This window comes from Carcharodon carcharias, chromosome 19, assembly GCF_017639515.1.
Source record: "Carcharodon carcharias isolate sCarCar2 chromosome 19, sCarCar2.pri, whole genome shotgun sequence".
NCBI lineage: Eukaryota > Metazoa > Chordata > Chondrichthyes > Lamniformes > Lamnidae > Carcharodon > Carcharodon carcharias.
Window position 1 is genome coordinate 104,316,160 of NC_054485.1, and position 22,439 is coordinate 104,338,598.

The 22,439-nt window shown below is 45.1% G+C and overlaps 1 protein-coding gene across 3 annotated transcripts in view; it reads left to right on the forward strand.

Moving 5' to 3' along the window:
• Window positions 1-22,439, forward strand: part of atf6b (activating transcription factor 6 beta) — a 109,050-nt gene that overhangs the window by 48,759 nt on the left and 37,852 nt on the right. For 2 of the 3 annotated variants that reach the window (XM_041212240.1, XM_041212241.1), the window contains exons 2-8: window positions 2,087-2,169; window positions 3,513-3,600; window positions 6,085-6,179; window positions 7,654-7,822; window positions 13,324-13,518; window positions 16,696-16,901; window positions 20,913-21,098. In XM_041212240.1, the coding sequence (XP_041068174.1) occupies window positions 2,087-2,169; window positions 3,513-3,600; window positions 6,085-6,179; window positions 7,654-7,822; window positions 13,324-13,518; window positions 16,696-16,901; window positions 20,913-21,098 (1,022 nt within the window). The remainder of the gene's footprint in view (window positions 1-2,086; window positions 2,170-3,512; window positions 3,601-6,084; window positions 6,180-7,653; window positions 7,823-13,323; window positions 13,519-16,695; window positions 16,902-20,912; window positions 21,099-22,439) is intronic. The other variant, XM_041212242.1, reaches the window with a different exon arrangement.

The window sequence follows — 22,439 nt, forward strand, 5'->3', positions numbered from 1 at the left end:
ATATAATTCCAAGTTGGGATGGAGTGTGTGACTTGAGCTTGGGAATATCTGTCGATGCCTTTTGCACACTCCCTCTTTCTCCCTCTCTCCCTCTTCTAAAGAGGAGGTGGTTGGTGACTCGTACACGCCACACTTCCTACTCCTTAACAGGTCATCACTCCTCCTTGTTCCATCCAGCCTTCCAGCTGTATTCCTCATTCTTCAACTGTTACTATCAACTGTCTCTCCATTTTCTCTGCAAAAGCAGCCCTGACACCCTTCTCTCTCAATCCCAGTTCAAGGACACCCTAATAGTAGGCCGTCCTCCATGTCCACCTATCTCTAACACACTGCTGCATTTTAGCTGCAATTCATGCTCTCTCTGACACCATCATTTTGTTCTTAAAAGGAATTGCAGTAGACCAATTATCCCTTTCAAAGTTTGCTGGGTCATTATGGACTTAAAATGTTTTATCTCTTTCTCCTCCTTCCCTGCCACCTGCATCTCCTCCTCCCCCCAACCCCCCTCCCCACCCTCGTCCACCATACTATAGCAGCACTTCCTAGTTTGGAAATGCTCTGAAAATTAGGGCCAGACCTTTCAGGAGTGAAATTAGGAAACATTTCTACACACACAAAGCTGGTAGAAGTTTGGAATTCTCTTCCACAAATTGCGATTGGTGCTGGGTCAACTGTTAACTTTGGCTAACAAAATTCTATCAGCCTCGGATTTAACGTATTAAGGTATATGAGACAAAGGCAGTTATATGGGGTTAGGTCATAGATCAGCCAAGATCTCATTGAATATGGGACAGGCACAAGGGGCTGAATGGCTCCCCCCTGTTCCTATTCTATACTTATCCTGTACAAATACTTGGGCTGGAGCAAATGTAATCGCTAGAAAACCAGCGAACCATATCCATTGTAGGAGCCTAAAGGTGTATGATAGCACATAAATCACTACTGCCCCATACTGACTGGAGTAAGTTACTGACCAGTCGAAGCTAGGTCCAGTATGTGTATTCTGGTCTACCCTGCAGCGATTCCCTCTACAGCAAAAATTAAATGACCCTGCAGCTATATGGCAAAGTCCTTTTCGTGGAGCGGGTAAATGTGACCCACACAGAGCATCAGAACTTCATAATCGACCCACAATCTCATCACACACTTTGTGTCTGGAGGGAGTTTTGGCCTCTAGCACAGCCTGGCCACAAAGTTGGTGACACATTTTGTTTACCAAATGCCCAGTATTTGACAAACCTCAGAAAAGCTCGCCACTTCTCTCGCTCCACGTGAGCAAGCTTTGTAATCATGGCTTGAGGTGACAGCTTAGGGAACTGGATCGGCATTGTGAGTGAGTTCAGCATGTGCAGCCCATAAGCATAGACTCATTTCAGTGCTTGGTATCTTCGGAACATTGTACACTTTGAATCTCGAGGCGAAAAACGTTCCTGCTGATCTCCCTTTAACTTGTATGTAACATTGGAAGTGGATCATTACCTCCCAGGATAGGGAAGTTGGAAGATGAATTGGGGGACAATTGAAGATTTTAGTTCAGAGGAGACTTTAAGGTAGGGGAGGGTTATCTTGGTAAGAGGGCTTTTAGTAGAAAATTCCAGTGGGTAGTATCTGAATGCGTTTTTCATGATGTGTTTTGATGCAACTAAATAAGGAGAAACTGTTTCCATTGGCAGGAGGGGCAGTGACCAAATGGCAGAGCTTTAAGATAATTGGCAAAAGAGCCAGAGAAAGAAAATGAGAATTAAGTTTACACAGTGAGCTATGACCTGGACTCCATTGCCTGAAAGGAGTGAACAGATTTGGTAGCAAATTTCAAAAGGCATTGGATCAATATTTGAATGGGAAATACTTGCCGTGGAAATTATTGGATAGATCTTTCAGTTAGCTGGTACAGACATGCTGGGCCGAGTGGTCATATTTCTGCTGCTTTGTGCAGCAAAGGGATGGCTGAGGTGGAAAAAAGGCAAACTGGAACATAAAATTGGAGCAGTTTGCAAGGAGAAGTTGGACTCAACTATAAGGTGTGTTGTGCACGGGATGCAGATTCGATTGAGTTAATAGTAAAAATCTTTACTTTCTTTTGCAGATGCCTGCCTGTATGACTGTGAAACGATGGAGGAGTTGGATGATTCCACTGATCTCTTTCGCTGCTTTGATAATGTCACTGAGGTATTAACATTAGAGTGCAGGAATGCTGCATCTTTTCTGTTCTATAGCCCTGTAGCAGTGTGTTTGCATTCCGTGTTGACAGTGCTGGGTACAAACACTCGTGGGACCTTTTGGAGGCATATCCGAGGGCAATGTCTAAACTTAAGGATGCTGCAGAGAAACTGGAAATGGAGAAAGAATGTGGCCCTCGTTTTAGTCTCCACCATAAGAGAAAATATCTTCCCTATGTTCGGTGGGTTTTTACTGCTTGGACCCGATGACCGAGGTTTGGTCACCTTCTTGACAGCATTAGTACGCAGGTTTCATGTGGGAAAGCTGACTTTCACAGGAAGACCATGTGAAGGTTGCTGTCTGCAAACCACCCCCGCCCCCGCAGTGCTATTGAAGCTCTGCTATAGGCAACAAAACCCGTGCACTCGTCTGGAATCCTATAACCCCTACTGGAACACACTCCATACTGTGCAAACTGATGACAGCCCCACCTGTCGATGGCACACCTCCTGACTGACTGCAAACAACACCAACCGTGACCTAGTAACTGACCCGAGTGGTGAAGTCCCAGCTTTCAACCTTCCACGGAAAATCTGAGCAACCCTCAACCGCTTGAGGACAGGCATGGGAGGACATGGCCTCTTGCTCCATAAGTGGAACATGAGGAACAACTCAATTTGTGACTGTGGCCATCCAAGTCAGACCATTGCTGAACTCCTACCCTGAGAGATTCATTGCTGGTGGCCTCGCAACCATTCACACTGTCAGCTGAAACTATTGACTGGATTGTTAACCTCCACATCGAACCATGCTTCCCCAGCCATATGAAATATCTCTATTCCCACCTTATCAAACCCTTACAATTTACAATCTCTAACAGGAACCCCACCCCACTCCTCAGCCTCCTTCCTTATAAATAAGTTATTAAGTGGGATTGTTGAATTTAATGGTGAATGGTATTTTTCAGCTAAGCCGGTTCAGCAGGCACAATTCAAACTGGGAAAGTACAGGAAAAATGTCAGGAAGCGGTTCTTCATGCAGTGACTGGTTAATTCTGGTTCTTCCACAGAAAGTCAGATTTTGTGATGGGAGAATTGTAGGTTTCAATGAGGTTGATGGGCCAAATGGCCTCCCTCAATTGTGCTATCTTTGGTCGTGACATTAAACCAAGTCGGGCGGATATATAAGATCTTGTGGGATCTTGCTGTGTAAAAATGGCTACCATTTTTCTAAAGCACCTATTGGAGGGTTCAGAGGACATGAAGGTCAATCTATAAATTCATCTTCTATAATGGAATGCAATTTCTTGATTGTTGTGGAGTTGACCGTCCTTTTTAACGTCTATTTTTCAGTTTGGCACGGAGTTGGATTTGGATTTGAATATGGACATTGGAACATCAGACTTACCTTGGAATCAGATCAATGGAGGCCTCTATTCAGGTAATGACTTGTAGTTAAACTTGTGACTCAGGGATTGGAATCGCCACTTTCCTGTATAAAATGTGAACCATAGAAACTAGGAACAGGAGTAGGCCATTTGGCCCTTCGAGCCTGCTCTGCCATTCATCATGATCATGGCTGATCATCAATAGCCTACTCCCGCTATCTCCCCATATCCTTGGATCCCTTTCTCCCCAAGAGCTATATCTAACTCCTTCTTGAAAACATACAATGTTTTGGCCTCAACTATTTTCTGTGGTAGCAAATTCCACAGGCTCACCACTCTCTGGGTGAAGAAATTTCTCCTCATCTCAGTCCTAAATTGTCTATCCTATATCCTCAGACTGTGACCCCTAGTTCTGGACTCCCCCACTATTGGGAACATCTTTCCTGCATCTATTCTGTCTAGTCCTGTTAGAATTTTATAGGTTTCTGAAATTCCCTCTCATTCTTCTGAATTCCAGTGAATATAATCCTAATCGACTCAATCTCTCCTCATATGTCAGTCCCGCCATCCCAGGAATCAATCTGGTAAACCTTCGCTGCACTCCCTATATAGCAAGAACATCCTTCCTCAGATAAGGAGACAAAAACTGCGCGCCCTATTTCGGGTGTGGTCTCACCAAGGCCCTGTATAATTGCAGCAAGACATCCCTGCTCTTGTACTTGAATTGGATTATATACTTAAAAAGGGAAAATTTTTAGTGGTATAGCAGGACTAATGGGACAGCTCTGTTTGGCTGATCACCCTCACCTCTATCAGAAGGTTCTGGGTTCAAGATCCTCTCCAGGTTTCTGGGCTGGCACTCCGAGAGACTGCTGAGGTGTGATGGCTGACCTTTGCGTCACAGCACTGAAGAGCAAGCGATGCAGCTCCTGGTATCTTAGGCAATGTTCTTCCTTCCATCAGCACCACCTGAAACAGATTACCTGGACGACCATTTGCTGGTCGTGACACCATGCAAATCAGCTGTCCCATCCACTCACATAAGAGAGCTCTGCAGAAAGAATTTGGTGTCCATGAACTGTGAAGAGCTACGAAAAGTTCTGTGGATGTTGGATATTCTTGTATAAAATACATAATGTATTCAAGGTTGAGTAAGAAAAGTAAAAGACTTACATTTATAAGTCACAACCAACCTTTCACAACCAACGGATATCTCATATCTTTGAGTCACCGATGTAATGTAGGAAACATGGCAGCTAATTTGCACTCAGCAAACCATCACAAGCAGCAATTTGATAATGCCTGACCATCTGTTGTTTGTGATATTGATTAAGGGATAAATATTGACAAGAACATAGGATAACTCCCCTGGTCATTTCCCAAACCGTACCATGGGATCTTTTACATTCACCCAAGCAAGCAGCTGAAAACATGGTTTAACATCTGAAAGACATCAACTCCAACAGTGCAGGGCTCCCTCAGTACTGCATTGGAGTTAATCTTGATTTTTGTGCTCAAACTCTGGAGTGGGCCTTGAACCCGACCTTTGTGATTCAGAGTTGTGTCTGTTACCAACTGAGCCATGGCTGGTGCACAAGGGGATTAAGGGTTAAAGGGGGCAGGCAGGAGAGTGAGGCTGAGGCTGCTGTCAGATCAGCCATGATCTTACTGAATGGCAGAGCAGGCTTGAGGGGCCGAATGGTCTACACCTGCTCCTATTTCTTATGTTCTTATACAAGCTCCCCTGTCCTCCTTTCTATCAGAAATATTCACTTTATGAAAATATCACAGAACTAAAACTGGCACCTTTTTAAAAATATGAGTGCCTGGCCACTTTTTCCAGTCTGTCTACTGGCCCTTCCATAATTATAAAAACAGAAATGAACAAATTTCTGGGTGTGCTGCTGTTGGTTATCTTGTAACTTTATTTAGTTTGCAGTTTAACAGTGCTGTACTTCCCAAGGCTTTGCCTGCTCTGGTGGCGAAAGTAGTTGCAACTTGTGTTTCTAATTTTCCAAAATACTCTTTGCTTTGAGGTGTAACTGGTTCCCATGTAATTCATAGTGCAGTGCTGTTTCCAATTAATCATTCACGCCCTATGTCTCAACATCTAATGGTGTAATGTGGGATATGCAGTCCATATATAAATGCCAGTTGATGTTGATGAAAAGACAACTTGAGAAACATGAATTTGCATTTGTATAGTGCTTTCAACAGCTTGCATTTAGAGCTGGCGGAAAGTCTGGGGGCAGTCGGACTGGCTAATTGGAGCCTGTATGCGCGGTCACACATGGAGTTGTGTGTTTGCAGAGTGTGGAGTAGGCAGCTTAACCACATCTTAACCTGCCTGCCCACACCTTACAGGAATGGTACTGATCCTGTACCTCTTGTCTTTCAACATCATCTGAACTGACATTGAGATGGGGGACTTGTCAGCAGAAATCGCATGGATTTATCTTGCTGTAACCGGGTTATTGCTTTTATTACTCAAGCCATTATTAATGTTTACTAAAGCTGAGCTGCACCTTCTGCCACAGACCTGCAAGTGAAATTGGAACCGCTTTCACCGGCATCTTCTCGCTGTTCAGATTCTTCACTTGCCTCCTCTTGTGACATTCCCCTTTTACCACTGGTAAGCAAATTATGTTCTTGGTTTGTAACCTGCCTAGTTGACCACCATCTTAAATTGATGGTTATATCTCATGCAGTTGAGATCATGGAAAACTATATTGAATAAGTATTGGTTGAAACTACTCTCCAGCCATTTTCCTTTGTTTCTGGAGCCTCTTTGTGTGAACAGCACCCTGCAAAAGCTCAGCTTGAGCTTCCCTTGGCACCTCTGTTGATAAACAGCCGTTCTTTCTTCAGATCAAAGGAAAACCATCCCAGATGTGCAGTCAATTGGAGAACGTCTGTGACTTGAGCCTTCCTTTCTGAATAAGGGGAATTGGATATATGCTTGAAGAAAAAAATTGCAGGGCTATGGGGAAAGAGAAGAGTGGAATGAATTGGATAACTCTTCCAAAGAGTTATCCAAAGAGCTGGCACAGGTGTGATGGGCCAAATAATTCCAGAAGTTCTCCTTGATCATCAGGAGGCTCACTTGAGATCACTTGAGGTTCATGCACAGACTGCTGCCAATTGCTGGTCCACCTCTTGGAAGTGGAGCACAGAGGCGCCTTTACCCAGCATTCATAGTGGTAGAGGAAGCCTTCTGTCTTAACCACTTAGCCTGTGTAGGGCTTTCACTGCTGCTATAACACTGAGGTAACCCTGCCTTTGAGCCATTCCTTGTCTTTCTCTCATTCTCCATCTACAGAGAGCAAACGGAAATGGTGCAAACATCCGAACATTTAGGCTGAGGAGAGAGAGAGAGAGAGAAAGACCTGTTCATGCTGCTTGGCAGTCCTCTGGCCAAATGACAGGTGCAGCTTTTTAGACACACATTGGGCATCTAGATTAGGATTGAAAATCCAGAGAGTCTGTTGACACCACTGTGTCAGTCAGTGAACTGGAGACAGGATTTATGGCAGGACTCATAGCAAACAGTCTATATAAACAGTGCACTACAGCAAATAGAGTGTAGTTAAAAATGAGTCTCAATGACCTGCAGCAAACCAAGCTTGTAACCAAAACTACAGTAAAGTCTCTCGATAAAAGTTAGTTGATTTTGCTAGTAAAATTCAGTGATTGAAGGACAAACCATAATGCAAATTGATTGTCTCTCCAGCAAAATACAGACCATGGATAATGGATACATGATACAAATTAATTGAGTAAAATCACTTACAGTAGTGTGATTTCCAGGTGTGATTAATGGGGGAAATTATTTAATTGCCTATATTGTGACTGGAGATAGCAGCATCTCTATACACTGGCTTGAAAATCTCACGTTTATGAGCCATGCCTTTGGGAGAGGCCAGGGGGTCAAGGTGCCCAACTTTATATCACCCATGTGGGGGTGGTGGTGGTGGTGGGTGGGGGGGGTGGGGTGGGGTGCGGTGCAGGTGGAAGGTTGGGAAAATAATAGCAAGCAAATCGTTTTTGTAAAATTTTACAAGTCACATGAAGTCACTCTTGCTTACCTATTCTCTTCCAACATGAAGCCTCATCAGACCCTAAACACGGAGCCAACTCTACCAGTTGTGAAAACCGAGGATCCTCCGACACCACCATGCGCGTTTGGGGATGTTCTCAACCCACCACTGAATGATGTCCAGCTCAATGTGGTCAAAAAGGAAAATGCGACCTCGCCAGTGAAACAAGGACCAGCAAGTAAATGATATTCTTTTAAAGAGCAGATTTGACTGTTTTGTTTCTATAATAAAGCTTTGATAGCGAAGCTCAGCCCAATTCTTCAAAAGAAAATGCTTTGAATACCAGTCCAACAGTTGCAATCTCCAGGTTAGGCGCGCCCCGTATGCTACACAGGGCTTGGTGAGGCTGCCACTAATTTGCCTGCCAGACTCTAAATGGTCACCCTAGCAGAGGTGAAAGTGTTAAACCACTTAAATTTATAATGGCAGAATCAATGTTAGTGCTAAGGAATGGAATTTGTTATCACTTGTCTGGAGCCACAGTTAGATCACACTTGGAGTCCTATGAACAGTTCTGGTCTCCATATTCTAGAAATGCATGCAAAGGTACTGACGTGGGTGCAAAAATGATTTACTAGATTGACATCGGAACTGAGAGGCTACACCTATCAGGAAAGCAATTTCCCCTCTAGAAAACAGGAGTGAGGGGGCGCGGAGTGATCTGAAATCTCTTAAAATTCTGAAAGGATTTGGCAGCATAGACACAAAGAAGATGTTTCCACTTGTGGGGGTGACCAGAACCAGGGACCATAATTATAAGATAATCACTAATAAATCCAATAGGTAATTCAGGAGAAACCTCTTCCCCAGAGAGCAGTTGAGAACGTGGAACTTGCTACCACTGAGAGTAATTGAGGTGAATAGCATAGATGCATTTAAGAGGAAACTAGATAGTCAGATGAAGGAGAAAAGAATAGAACGATATGTTGATGAAGAAAGATGGGGACAAGGCTTATTTCGATCATAAACACTGGCATGGACCAGTTAAGCCAAATGGCCGGTTTCTGAGCTGTAAAAAGGAAAGTGTAAGAGGAGGACCCTGGAACAGGCAGTTAGCAGCACCTAGAGGAGAGTGCGAGAGGAGGACCCTGGGACAGGCAGTCAGCAGCACCTAGAGGATCTAGTCTATCTAGAGGCTCTAGCATCTAAACTACACAAGTAGAAGTAAGGGTAAAATAAAAGCAAGGATTCATATTCTATTTAGTTAAGATATATCTGGGGAGCTCAGTCCTGTGATTTGCACATCCTGCACCATGTGGGAAATCCTAGCTGCTCCTGGTGGCCTGGATGACCATGTGTGCAGGAGGTGCCTCCAACTGAAGCAACTCGAGCCCCTGGTTTGGGAACTTGAGCAGCAGCTGGGGCACTACAGTACATTCACAAGGCTGAGAGGTTAGTGGATAGCACGTTTCAGGACGTGGTCACCCCGCAGCTTAAGGAAATGCAAGCATAGAGGGAATGGGTGACTGCTAGACAGAAGGGGACCAAGTAGTGAGGGAATCCCCTGAGTGCATCTCGCTCGCAAACCGTTTTTTGGCCTTGCAAGACAGTGACAGTTCCTCTGTGGAGGCCAACCAGAACAAAGGCCATTGGGTGGTCCAGCGGCTTGGTGGGGAGGAAGAAGTGTAGAAGGGCAATAGTCGTAGGGGATTAGTTAGTGAGGAGAGTAGACAGGCGCTTCTGTGGCCGTAGACACGACTCCAGGATGGTATGTTGCCTCCTGGGTGCCAGGGTCAAGGATGTTACGGAACAGCTGAAGGACATTCTGAAGGGGGAGGGTGAACAGCCAGAGGCCATGGTCCATGTTAGGACCAATGACATAAGAAGAAAGAGAAATGAGGCCCTGCAAGTGGACTTTAGGGAGTTAGGTTGGAAATTGAAAAGCATAACTTCAAAGGTAGTAACCTCGAAATTACTCCCGGTGCCACGCAGTAGTGAGTATAGGAACAAAAGGATAGAACAGATGAATGCATGGCTGGAAAGATGGTGCAGGAAGGAGGGCTTTAGATTCCTGGGGCGTTGGGGCCGTTTCTGGGAGAGTTGGGACCTGTACAAGTTGGACGGGTTACATCTGAACAGGAATGGGACCAACATCCTCAAGGGGAGGTTTGCCATTGCTGTTGGGGCGGGTTTAAACAAAATTGACAGGGAGATGGGATCCTGAAAAGTAGTTCAGAGGGGAGAGAATCTGAGATGGAATTAGATGTTAAAACGCTAGTAAGTGAGTCTGGAAGGCAGAAGAAACACAGGCTAGATAAGAAGGAAGTGAGTTTAGTAAGGCTAAATGGAATATATTTTAATGCAAGGAGCCTGAGGACTAAGACAGACGAGCTGAGGGCACAGGCACGTGGGAGTATGATATCATAGCTATGACTGAGACTTGGCTAAAAGAAGGACAGAATTGGCAGCTCAACATTTCTGGTTAATAGTGTATTCAGACAAGATAGAGAGGGGGATGGAAGATGAGGGGCTGTTGCAACATTGATCAAGGAATCAATTATAGCAGTGAGGAGGAATGATATCTTGGAAGGATCATCAAATGAAGCCTCATGGGTTGAAGTAAAAAACACAAGGGGCAAACACGCTGTTGGGTGTGTACTCTAGGCCCCCAAACTGTCAAGGAGAGATAGAGGGTCAAATATGTAATCAAATTTCAGAGAAGTGTAAGAATAATAAAGCAGTAATAATGGGGGATTTTAACTACCAAATATTAACTGGGATAGTTTTAGTGTGCAAGGTAGGGATGGAGCAAAATTCTTAAGTTGCATCCAGGAGAACTTTTATAGTCAGTACATAGCCCAACAAGGGAAGGGCAGTTATTGACCTAATATTCAGAAATGAGCTTGGGCAAGTGGAAGGCTTATCAGTAGGGGAGCATTTTGGAGATCTTTGCCATAACTCAGATAGTTATGGAAAAGGTTAAGGTTGGGCCGGGAATAAAAGTTCTAAACTGGGGAAAGGCTAATTTTACTAAGTTGAGATGCAACTTGGCCCCAAGTGGACTGGGAGCAGCTACTTGCAGATAAAACTGTCAGAGGAGTGGGAGGCATTCAAGGAGGAAATAGCGAGAGGACAGGGCAAATATGTTCCTGTAAAGACAAAGTGGAGGCCACCAAATCCAGGGAATCCTGGATGTCAAGGGACTTAAAGTTTAGGATTAAGAAAAAAAGAGAAGCTTATGGCAGATACTGAGGGCTCAATACGGCAGAGTCCTTAGAGGAGTATAAAAAGTGCTGAGGGGAACTTAAAAAGGAAATTAGGAAAGCTAAGAGAGTGCATAAGAAAGCATTAGTGGGTAGAATAAAGGAAAACCCAAAGGGGTGTTTTAAATATATAAAGAGCAAGAGAATAACTCGAATTGGGCCAATTAGGGACCACCGTGTGTGGACCTGGAAGACGTGGGTACAGTCCTCAATGAATACTTTGCGTTGGTCTTCACAATGGAAAAGGATGACGCAGATATAGACAGGGTGAAGGACTGTGAAATATTGGAGGAAATTAACATAGAGAGAGAGGAGGTACTAGCGGGTTTAGTGGCCTTCAAAGTGGATAAATCCACAGGCCCGGATGAGATGTATCTCAAACTGTTGAGCAAGGCAAGGGAAGAGATATCAGGGGCCCTGGCAGTAATTTTCAAATCCTCTCTGGCCACAGATGAGGTGCCAGAGGACTGGAGGACTGCTAACGTTGTCCCATTATTAAAAAAGGGAGGAAGGAATAGACCAGGAAATTACAGGCCAGTCAATCTAACCTTGGTGGTAGGGAAGTTGTTAGAAAGAATTCTGAAGGACAGAATGTATTTCCACTTGGAGAGGTTCAGATAATCAAGGATAGTCAGCATAGATTTGTTAAGGGAAGGTCGCGTTTGACAAATTTGATGGAATTTTTTGAGGAGGTAACCAGGAGTGTTGATGAGGGTAATGCATTTGATGTGGTCTACATGGACTTTAGCAAGGCTTTTGATAAGGTCCCTCATGGCAGACTGGTCAAGAAAGTAAGAGCCCAAGGGATTCAAGGCAAAGTGGCAGGTTGGATCCAAAATTGGCTGAGAGGCAGGAAGCAGAGGGTGATGGTAGAGGGATGTTTCTGTGACTGGAAATCTGTTTCCAGTGGGGTTCTACAGGACTTGATGCTGGGGCCCTTGCTGTCTGTGGCATACACAAATGACTTGGACTTAAATATAGGGGGTATGATCAAGAAATTCGCAGATGATACGAAAATTAGTAGGGTGGTAAATAGTGAGGGGGATAGCCATAAACTGCAGGAGGATATCAATGGACTGGCCAGGTGGGCAGAACAGTAGCAAATGGAATTCAACCTGGAAAAGTGTGAGGTAATGCACTTGGGGAGGGCTAATAAGGCAAGGGATTACATTATGAATAGTAGGACCCTGGTAAGTACTGAAGATCAGAAGGACCTTGGTGTGCATATCCATAGATCCCTGAAGGTAGCAGGGCAGGTAGATAAGGTAGTTAAGAAGGCATATGGGATACTTGCCTTTATTAGCCAAGGCACAGAATATAAGAGCAGGGAGGTTATGTTGGAACTGTAAAATGTTGGTTAGGCCACAACTGGAGTACTGCATGCAGTTCTGGTCACCACATCAAAGGAAGGACATGATTGTAGTGGAGAGGGTGAAGAGGAGATTTACCAGGATGCTGCCTGGGCTGGAGGGTCTGAGCTATGCGGAAAGATTGGATAGGCTGAGGTTGTTTTCCCTAGAGCAACGAAGGTTAAGAGGGGACATGATAGAGATGTATAAGATTATGAGGGGCATAGATAGGGTGGATAGGAAGGCACTTTTTCCATTAGTAGAGAGGTCAGTAACCAGTGGGCATAGATTTAAGGTAAGAGGTAGAAGGCTAAGAAGTGAGTTGAGGAGAAATATTTTCACCCAGAGGGTGTTTGGAGTTTGGAATTCACTGCCTGAAAGAGTGATTGGATCATAAATTCGTAACATTTGAGCAGTTAGAGATTCATTTGCATTGCCATAGCCTCCAGGGCTATGGGCCAAGTGCTGGAAAATGGGATTAGTGTAGTCAGATCTTTGTTGACCGGCACGGACACAATGGGCTGAATGGCTTCCCTCTGTGCTGTAGGCGCCTGAGTCTATAAATACTATAAGAGCAGATAAAACAGCACTGAAACAGCATAAGGCTTCTTCTGTTGTCCCTCAACAATATCTCAACCCTGCTTCAGGAGAACAGCTCCAAAAGCTGTGGGATGATGTTCCAGTTGGTGTTGAACTAGGAGTCATATTTATGCGGTCAGCCAAACTGTGATTGAGACAGACCAAACAGACTTCACCTGTGACTGTCAGACAGAAGAATCTTTCTCTCACTCGATTCGAGCCCAGGTCCCAGAGGTGACAGGCCAGTGTCTGTCACCCATTGCATCGCCCAGTCCTTACATTCTACTTTGAAAGTTTGCTTTGTTCTGGATTGGCAGTTGAGATTTATGAATCGTGCAATAACCGTTCATGTTTTCATAGTGCTAAAATATAAACCAGTGAGGTGTTTTGAGTATTACCAAAAGTGACGTCGTGTTTTATAGTTGTGCTGTAGCTGGAGAATATTGTATTGATCTTCACTGCCTGATTCATGATGCTGAGATCAGGCAGCAGCAGCAGGTCGGATGAATGTTTTCCGCAATTTCACTTTTGTTTTTCCCGCACTCCAGTTCAAGCTACCACAAATATGAAGGCCAGCAGCATCTTGTGCAGCAAGCCGAGCATCCAGCCTAAGCCTGTTGCCGTGACGACGCGACCCACTGCCCCGGCCACCAGTCCAGCAAAGACCATCATTCTTCAGTCGGTGCAGACCAGCCTGCCCGTGTCTCAGCCACAGAGCCTGCCATTGAAGCAAACCATTCCAGGTTCATGCTCTTTCTTATTCAAAGAGCTTTCTTTTATAGACCTTTTCTTTCCACTTGAAAGCTATGATTGAATCTGCTTCCACCGCCCTTTTCAGCCAGTGTATTCCAGTTCATCACAACTCACTAATAAAAGAAAAAAATCCCCATCTCTCCCCTCCAGCTGTTTTGCCAATTTCCTTAAATCCATCCCATCTGGTCATTGACCCTCCTGCCATTGGAAACAGTTTCTCCTTATTTGTAAAGCATGCAGGACCCTGGGCTTTGTAACCAGGACATAAAGTAGAAAAGCAAACAAGTAGTGTTAAACCTGTATAAAACACTGGTTCTGCCTCAACTGGAGTGTTATGGCAAGTTCTAGGAACCTCGCTTTAGGAAGGATGTGACGATATTAGAGAGGGTGCAGAACAGACTCTCAAAAATGGTTCCAGGGATGAGGCACTTCAGTTATGTAGATAGATTGGAGAAACTGGGCCTGTTCTCCTGGGAGAAGAGAGAATTAAGAGGACATTTGATAGATGTGTTCAAAATCATGAGGGATCTGGACAGAGTAGATTGGGAAAAACCGTTCATGTTGGCAGAAGGGTTGAAAACCAGAGGACACTAATTTAGGGTGATTGGCAAAAGAAGCAATGGTGACAAAACCCCATTCACCCATCATCCTTCCTCGCTGACGTACCTTGGCTCCGTGTCCAGCAAGGCCTCGATTTTAAAATTCTCACGCTTGTTTTCAAATTCCTCTCTGGCCTCGGTCTTTCCTACTTATGGAACCTACTCCAGCCTCAAAACCCTCTGAGCTATCTGCTCTCCTCCTATCAATAGCTGCCAATGGTGGCCGTGCCTTCAGCTGCCTCAGCCCTAAACTCTGAAGTATCTTGCCTAAATCTCTCCAGTCTCTTCTCCATTTAAGATGCTCTTTGACTAAGCCTTTGGTCATTTGTCATAATATCTCCATGCGTGGCTCAGTGTTTGACACTCCTGCAAAGCACCTTACAATGTTGCACCATGTTAAAACATGATATAAGTTGTTTTAATGTCAGTTGTTGCTGCTGTTATGCACTGTTTACTTTTTGCCACTTGTCGACACAAATGAACAATGTGCAAACTGGAATATGAATTTGCTCCCCACACCTCCTATGGAAACTGGTAAATACTCAGTTATATAGCGACAGAAAGAAATGCAGTACAGTGCAGTGCTGATCCAGCAATGTTCTTACTAATGCTCTAAATCAAACAGGAACCCAAACACATGCACTGAATCTCAGTTAAATTAAAATTCATACTCTCATCAGAGCTTCAACATCAAATACAGGGCTTTTTAACTGTGTTTGATTTCAGTGTAGTCGAGCTGTACTGGTAAATACTCTAATTAATTGCTCCTTTATAGCTATAAAAGGTCCTTTCTAATTAGGGCACATGTCTTTGTAATGCTTTCCAGTGAAGTGGTCTTTCAGGCAGTTCCTCTATAATCCAAATACAGTGCTCTCCACACCACATGTGCCCTGTGAACATTTAATCTGTGATAAAAGGCTAATAGAACGCTGACCTTCATATCTAGAGGACTAGAACACAGAGTAGAAATATGCGACACCTATACAAAGCCCTTGTTCGACCACACCTGCATTATTGTGTTCTGTTCTGGGTTCCACACCTTCAGAAGGACATAATGGCCTTGGAGAGAGTGAAGTGTAGATTTACCAGACTGATCCTTAGAATCCAAGGCTTATTGTGAGGAGAGATTGCACAAACCAGGAATTCAGACAGTTACAGGATGACTTGATTGAAGCTTACAAGACATTAAGGGGATTAGGTGGGTTAGATATGAGAAGACCCTCTGCTGGCTGGGGAGTCCAGCAATAAGGACTCTCAAAATTAGAGCCAGACCTTTCAGGAGGGAAATTAGGAAACGTTTCTTACAGAGGATGGTGGGAGTTTGGAACTCTCTTCCACAAATGGCAATTGATGCTCGATCAATCTCAAGTCTTAAATTGCTAGATTCGTTAGCCAAATGTGTTACAGAATATGGGGCAAAGACATATGGAGTCATGTTGTGGATCAGCCATGATCTTCTTGAATGGCAGAATAGGTTTGAGGGACTGAATGGCTTCTTCCTGTTCTTGCGTTCTAATAAGGTCGGTAAAAGGACCCTGTGGTTTATAGTAAACCAAGTGTACTGGGGGCAACACACTCATTCACTCTTTGGCAATATGGCCACTTTGTATAACACCCTTGCTTCCTGCTGTAATGCAGGACAGCTGGTTACTGCAATGTATTGCTGTCTGTGGTGGCAGATGCTTAACACCCTCAGCTGTAACAAAATAGGGAATCTTTAGCAGAGCAGCTACTTCCAGTTTGTAGCCCAGCAGTAGGTGGGCGTAGTCACCAAGGCCCCTTCGCAACCAAACAACCAAGGCTCCTTCAACAGCACCTTCCAAACTCGCGACCTCTAGCACCTAGGACAAGGGCAGTATGTGAATGGGAACACCACCACCTGCAAGTTCCCCTCCAAGCCACTCACCATCCTGACTTGGAACTATTATCGCCATTCCTTCACTGTTGCAGGGACAAAATCCCTGATAACTCTCCCTAACAGCTCTGTGGGTGTACCTACATCACAGGGACTGCAGCGGTTCAAGAAGGCGGCTCACCACCACAAGGGCAATTAGGGATGGGCAACAAAAATATTGCCCTGGCCAGTGATGCCCACATCCTGTGAAAGAATAAATAAAATCTTGGTGCTACCATGTGCTGCAAGGTGATTGTAACTCACTTCCGAACCTCTGTGCATGACGTGTGAGTAGCTAGGGGGTGATAGATTAAAGGTGACGGGCCAAGAGAAAGACAGAGGCAATAAGAATTTAATTTGTTGCGCTCTGCAACACACTGCCTGAAAAAGTGATCAATGTGGTAACTTTCACAAAGGAATTGGATAAGAATGTGAAGGAGAAAGGTTTGCAGGGCCATGGGAATCAGCAGCAGAGAGGGATCAATTTGATATTTCATTCAAGGAACAAGTACAGACTGAATATCCCACTTCACTGCTTACCATTCTATGTCATGATTTAAAATTAATTGGGCACTTTAAGGGACAACGTCCGGATGTATAACGGACTGAAAGCGACCGTAACGGGGAAGTGTTTTTGGGCGGATGCTTGTATTAAACGTCTTTCCCCCCCCCAGTGTCGAGGCAGTCAGTGGTTCTAGCCCAGTCAGACCTGGTGAGAATTCCTGTCCAGGGACTGATCAAAGTACCAGCAGTGAATGGAGTGTCCGTCAACTGCAAGCCAGCCAATGGCATCTGTAATGGGATCACTGTCAGCAAGTCCACCACCAAACCAATTGTGCCAGCGCCGACACAGACCGGAGCTAACTCTTCAGAGATCGACGTGAGTATAGCCATTTCTGGAAAGTGGGCCTTTTGAGCACAACAAATCACGTGCAGCTTTAAATTTGGTACACAGCGTAGGAACGCTTTTCGGGAATTTCCGGTGCCCATATCGGGTGGTAAAAGATTCCATAGTATTATCCGAAAGCTGGTGTGTTCTGTTCGGTGCCCTGGGCAAGTATTTATCCCACAGGCAACATCACTTTTTTTAAAAAAAATAGTGAACTAGCTATTTAATTCATTGCTGTATGGGGGAGCTGGCCATGTGCAAGTTATCTGCCTCATTACAATATTGAAACTGCAAAACAAAAATAAAAATACCTGGAAGAACTCAGGTCTGGCAACATCTGCGGAGAGGAACACAGTTAATGTTTCAAGTCCGTATGACTCTTCAACAGAACTAAGTAAAAATAGAAAAAAGGTGAAACATAAGCTGGTTGAAGGGGGGTGGGACAGGTAGAGCTGGATTGAGGGCCAGTGATAGGTGGAGATAGCCAAAAGATGTCATAGACAAAAGGACAAAGAGGTGTTGAAGGTGGTGATATTATCTAAGGAATATGCTCATTAAGGGTAGAAAGCAGGACAAGCAAGGTACAGATAACCCTAGTGGGGGTGGGGTGAAGGGAAGGGATCGAAATAAGCTAAAAGGTAGAGGTAAAACAATGGAAGGAAATACATTTAAAAATAATGGAAAAGGGTGGGAAAAGAAAAATCTATATAAATTATTGGAAAAAAGTGCGGGAGGGATTGGAAAGGGGTGGGGATGGAGGAGGGAGTTCATGATCTAAAATTGTTGAACTCAATTTTCAGTCCAGAAGGCTGTAAAGTACCTAGCCGGAAGATGAGGTGCTGTTCCTCTAGTTTGCGTTGAGCTTCACTGGAACAATGCAGCAGGCCAAGGACGGGCATGTGGGCATGAGAGCAGGGTGGAGTGTTGAAATGGCAAGCGGCAGGGAGGTCTGGTTCATGCTCGCGGACAGACCGAAGGTGTTCTGCAAAGCGGTCACCCAGTCTGCATTTGGTCTCTCCAATGTAGAGGAAACCACATTGGGAGCAACGAATGCAGTAGACTAAATTGAGGGAAGTGCAAGTGAAGTGCTGCTTCACTTGAAAGGAGTGTTTGGGCCCTTGGACGGTGAGGAGAGGGGAAGTAAAGGGGCAGGTTGCATGGGAAGGTGCCGTGGGAGGGGGTTGAGGTGTAGGGGGTGATAGAGGAGTGGACCAGGGCGTCCCGGAGGGAACTGATCCCTGTGGAATGCCGGGGGGTGGGGGGGGGGGGGTTGCGGAATGAAGGAAAGATGTGTTTGGTGGTGGCATCATATTGGAGTTGGCAGAAATGACAGAGGATGATCCTTTGAATGCGGAGGCTGGTGGGGCGATAAATGAGGACAAGGGGGGCCCTATCATGGTTCTGGGAGGGAGAGGAAGGTGTGAGGGTGGATGCGTGGGAGATAGGCTGGACACGGTTGAGGGCCCTGTCAACCACCATGGGTGGAAAACCTCGGTTAAGGAAGAAGGAAGACATGTCAGAGGAACTGTTTTTGAAAGTGACATCATCAGGACAGATGCGATGGAGGCGAAGGAACTGAGAGAATGGGATGGAGTCCTTGCAGGAAGCGGGGTGTGAGGAGCTGTAGTCGAGGTAGCTGTGGGAGTTGTTAAGCTTGTAATGAATATTGGTGGACAGTCTATCACCAGAAATTGAGACAGAGTTCAAGGAAGGGAAGGGAAGTGTCAGAGATGGACCATGTGAAAATAATGGAAGGGTGGAAATTGGAAGCAAATTTAATAAATTTTTCCAGGTCCAGACAAGAGCATGAAGCAGCACTGAAGCAATCATCAATGTACCAGAGAAAGAGTTGTGGGAGGGGGCGAGTGTAGGAATGTTCCATATACCCCATAAAGAGACAGGCATAGCTGGGGCCCATGCGGGTACCCATAGCCACACCTTTTATTTGGAGGAAGTGAGAGGAGTTGAAGAAGAAATGGTTCAGTGTGAGAACAAGTTAAGCCAGACGGAGGAGAATAGTGGTGGATGGGGATTGTTCGGGCCTCTGTTCAAGGAAGAAGCGGAGAGCCATCAGACCATCCCGGTGGGGGATGGAGGTGTAGAGGGATTGAACGTTTATGGTGAAGAAGAGGCGGTTGGGGCCAGGGAACTGGAAATTGTTGATATGATGTCGGGTGTCAGAGGAATCACAGATGTAGGTGGGAAGGGATTGGACAAGGGGAGAGAGAATGAAGTCAAGATAGCGAGAAATGGGTTCCATGGGGCAGGAACAGGCTGACATGATCAGTCTGCCAGGACAGTCCTGTTTGTGGATTTTGGGTTAGGAGGTAGAAGCGGACTGTCCGAGATTGGGAGACTGAGGTTGGAAGCTGTGGAAGGAAGATATCCAGAGGAGATGAGGACAATAACAGTCCTGGAAACAATAGCTTGATGTTCAATGGTGGGGTCATGGTCCAGGGGGAGGTAGTAGGAAGTGTCTGCGAGCTGATGCTCAGCCTCTGCGAGGTAGAGGTCAGTGCGCCAGACAACAACAGCTCCACCCTTGTCAGCAGGTTTGATGACAATGTCAGGGTTGGACCTGAGAGAACGGAGTGCAGCAAGTTCAGAGAGAGACAGGTTAGAGTGGGTGAGAGGAGCAGAGAAATTGAGACGACTAATGTCACGCCGACAGTTCTCAATGAAAAGATCAGAGAAGGTAAGAATTCAGAGGGAGGGTCCAGGCGGAGGGAGAATACTTGAGGCGGGTAAAAGGATCCATTGAACGGGGAGAGGACTCCTGCCCAAAGAAGTGAGCATGGAGAGGAAGGCAGCGGAAGAAGAGTTCAGCATCATGCCGAGCCTGAAATTCATTGAGATGAGGGCGTAAGGGTATGAAACTAAGTCCTTTGCTGAGCACTGAACGTTCAGCATCGGAGAGGAGAAGGTCAGGTGGTATGGTGAATACATGGCCGGGGCTGGGATTAGAAGACAGGATGGGGACAGAGGGACGGGCAGGGGTGGAAGGTCCTGGATGGGTGTTGTCAATGAGTTGTTGAAGCTTGCATTCCCTTGCACCTGAAAGAAAGAGACAAAGTTTCTTGTTGAGGCATCGGTGGTTTGTTATCTGGAAAGCAGTTTAGGGTGTCCTGAGGTGGTGATGAACACTATATAAATGCAAGAGGCTATTAACAAATTGTGGCTATTTTATTTTTAAGCATGTCAGCTTGTGGAGCAAGAGGTGATGTGAAGCCCAAGCTTGCCAGGCCTTTCTGTCAAGTAATAGGTTCTCAAGTTTTATTAGAGCAGCAGAACCATTTTATAAAATATATATACATTACAGATAAATGTTTGTCACCAGTGTACACTTCCAAACCCACCTTACCAGTGACGCACAATGGCAACAGTGTGTACCATCCACAAGACAGCTCACCAAGGCTACTTAGATGACACCTTTCAAACTCATGACCTCCACCACCTAGAAGGACAAGGGTAGCAGACACACGGGAACAACACCACCTGGATGTTCCCCTCTAAGTCACACCATCCTGGCTTTGAACTATATTGCCGTTCCTTCACTTTCAAACTGTTGCAACTCCCTCCCTCACAGGGTACACTGTGGGTGTACCTACACAGGCTGGACGAGAGCTCCACCTTCACTTTCTCAAGGGCAACAGATGCTGGCCTTGCCAGCCATGCCCACATTCCATGAATGGATTAAACAAAAATTGATCCAAGGGAAGGGACATTAGAACAGATGGACAAACCCATGGCTGGAGGTAGGATTTAAACTTGAAATGAGAGAGAGAGGTTGAAAAGTTTGGGGTGGAATTCAAGCTTTGGGCCTTGGTCAGGAGTAATTGAGCTGAATAGCATGGATACTTGGAAAAGGTAAATTAGATAAACACGTGAGGGAGAAAGGAATGTTGATGGGTTGGATCAGGGAGGTGAGAAGAGGCTAACGTGGAGCGTAAATGTCAGCATAGACTCCTATGTAATTCTTTGTAAAATTCCACCTCCTCTTAGATCAAACTGCTAAAACGCCAGCAACGAATGATAAAGAACCGTGAGTCGGCTTGCCAATCCCGCAAGAAGAAGAAGGAATACCTCCAGGGCCTGGAGAGCAAACTGCGTGAGGCACTCAATGAGAATGAGAAGCTGAAGCGGGAGAACTCGCTGCTGAAAAAGAAACTAGACAGCATCATTTCCGAGGTGAGACTTCTGACAGCCACGTTGCTTTTGTGCGCACAGATGTGTATGTCATGTGCACATGCGTAGGTGCCTGTCCGTCCATATCATGTGAATGGGAAATCTCCCATGGCAACATTTCAACAGCAGTAGGCTGTTCGGCCCATCGAGCTTTCTCCACCATTCAATTAGATCATGGCTGGTCATCAACCTCAGTGCCACTTTCCCACATTATCTCCAACCCCTATAATTAATAAATATTCTATAAATTTGAGGAGAAACCATCTTTCTCTGTTGTTCTGGGTCACTACTTTCCTCAACCGATTCCAGCAAGAAAAGCCCATGAACTGCTGATTCACTGCTTCTGCAGTATTGCTTTGTACAACGTTAATACATTAATGACTCATTTGAAAAATGCTTCTGTAGATCTTTTGGGATATGATAGGTCTTATATTAAAGATGGTTCAATTTTTGTTCCCTTTGAAGCTGGCTTGTTTTCATTTTTAAGCATTGTCCCTTCAAGATTTCCGACCTAATTGGGCATTTCACATTTAAAACTAACCAAGCTTCAAGCTTGGCTATGCTGGTGTTGTGCTAGACCCATGCTTTGCTTTTAAGAAGTCAGATTGGGTTTGTGTAGTTCAGAAAGCATTTTGGGTGTGAGGTAACACCACCATCTATCCCTGGGTGAGTAATAAAGAATTTACAATTTTTTTTATTCTTTCATGGGATGTGGGCGTCGCTGGCTGGGCCAGCATTTATTGACCATCCCTAATTGTCCTTGAGAAGGTGGCGGTGAGCTGCCTTCTTGAACTACTGCAGTCCGTGTGATGTAGGTACACCCACGGTGCTGTTAGGAAGGGAATTCCAGGATTTTGACCCAGCGACAGTGAAGGAACGGCGATATATTTTCAAGATAGGATGGTGAGTAACTTGGAGGGGAATTTCCAGGTGGTGGCATTCCTATCTATCTGCGTCTGCTCTTTCGATGAGTAATCCAGTTAGTCCCACTCCCCTGCTCTTTCCCCAAACCCCTGTCGTTTTTTTTCTGATTCAGGTATTTATCCAGTTTCCCTTTGAAGGCTGCTATTGAATTCATATTCACCATCAGTGCATTCAAAACCCTAACTCCTTGTGTAAAACCAAAATTTTTTTCTCTCGTCACTGCCAGTTCTTTTTCCATTCACCTTAAAACTGTGCCCTCTGGTTATCAATCCTTGTGCCACTGGAAACAGTTTCTCTTTATTTACTTGAACCTTTCATGATTTTGAACATCTCCATCAAATCTCTCCATAATCTTCTCTACTCTTGAGAACACCTATGGGTTCCTCAATCTATCCACTTACTGTAATCCCTCATTTCCGG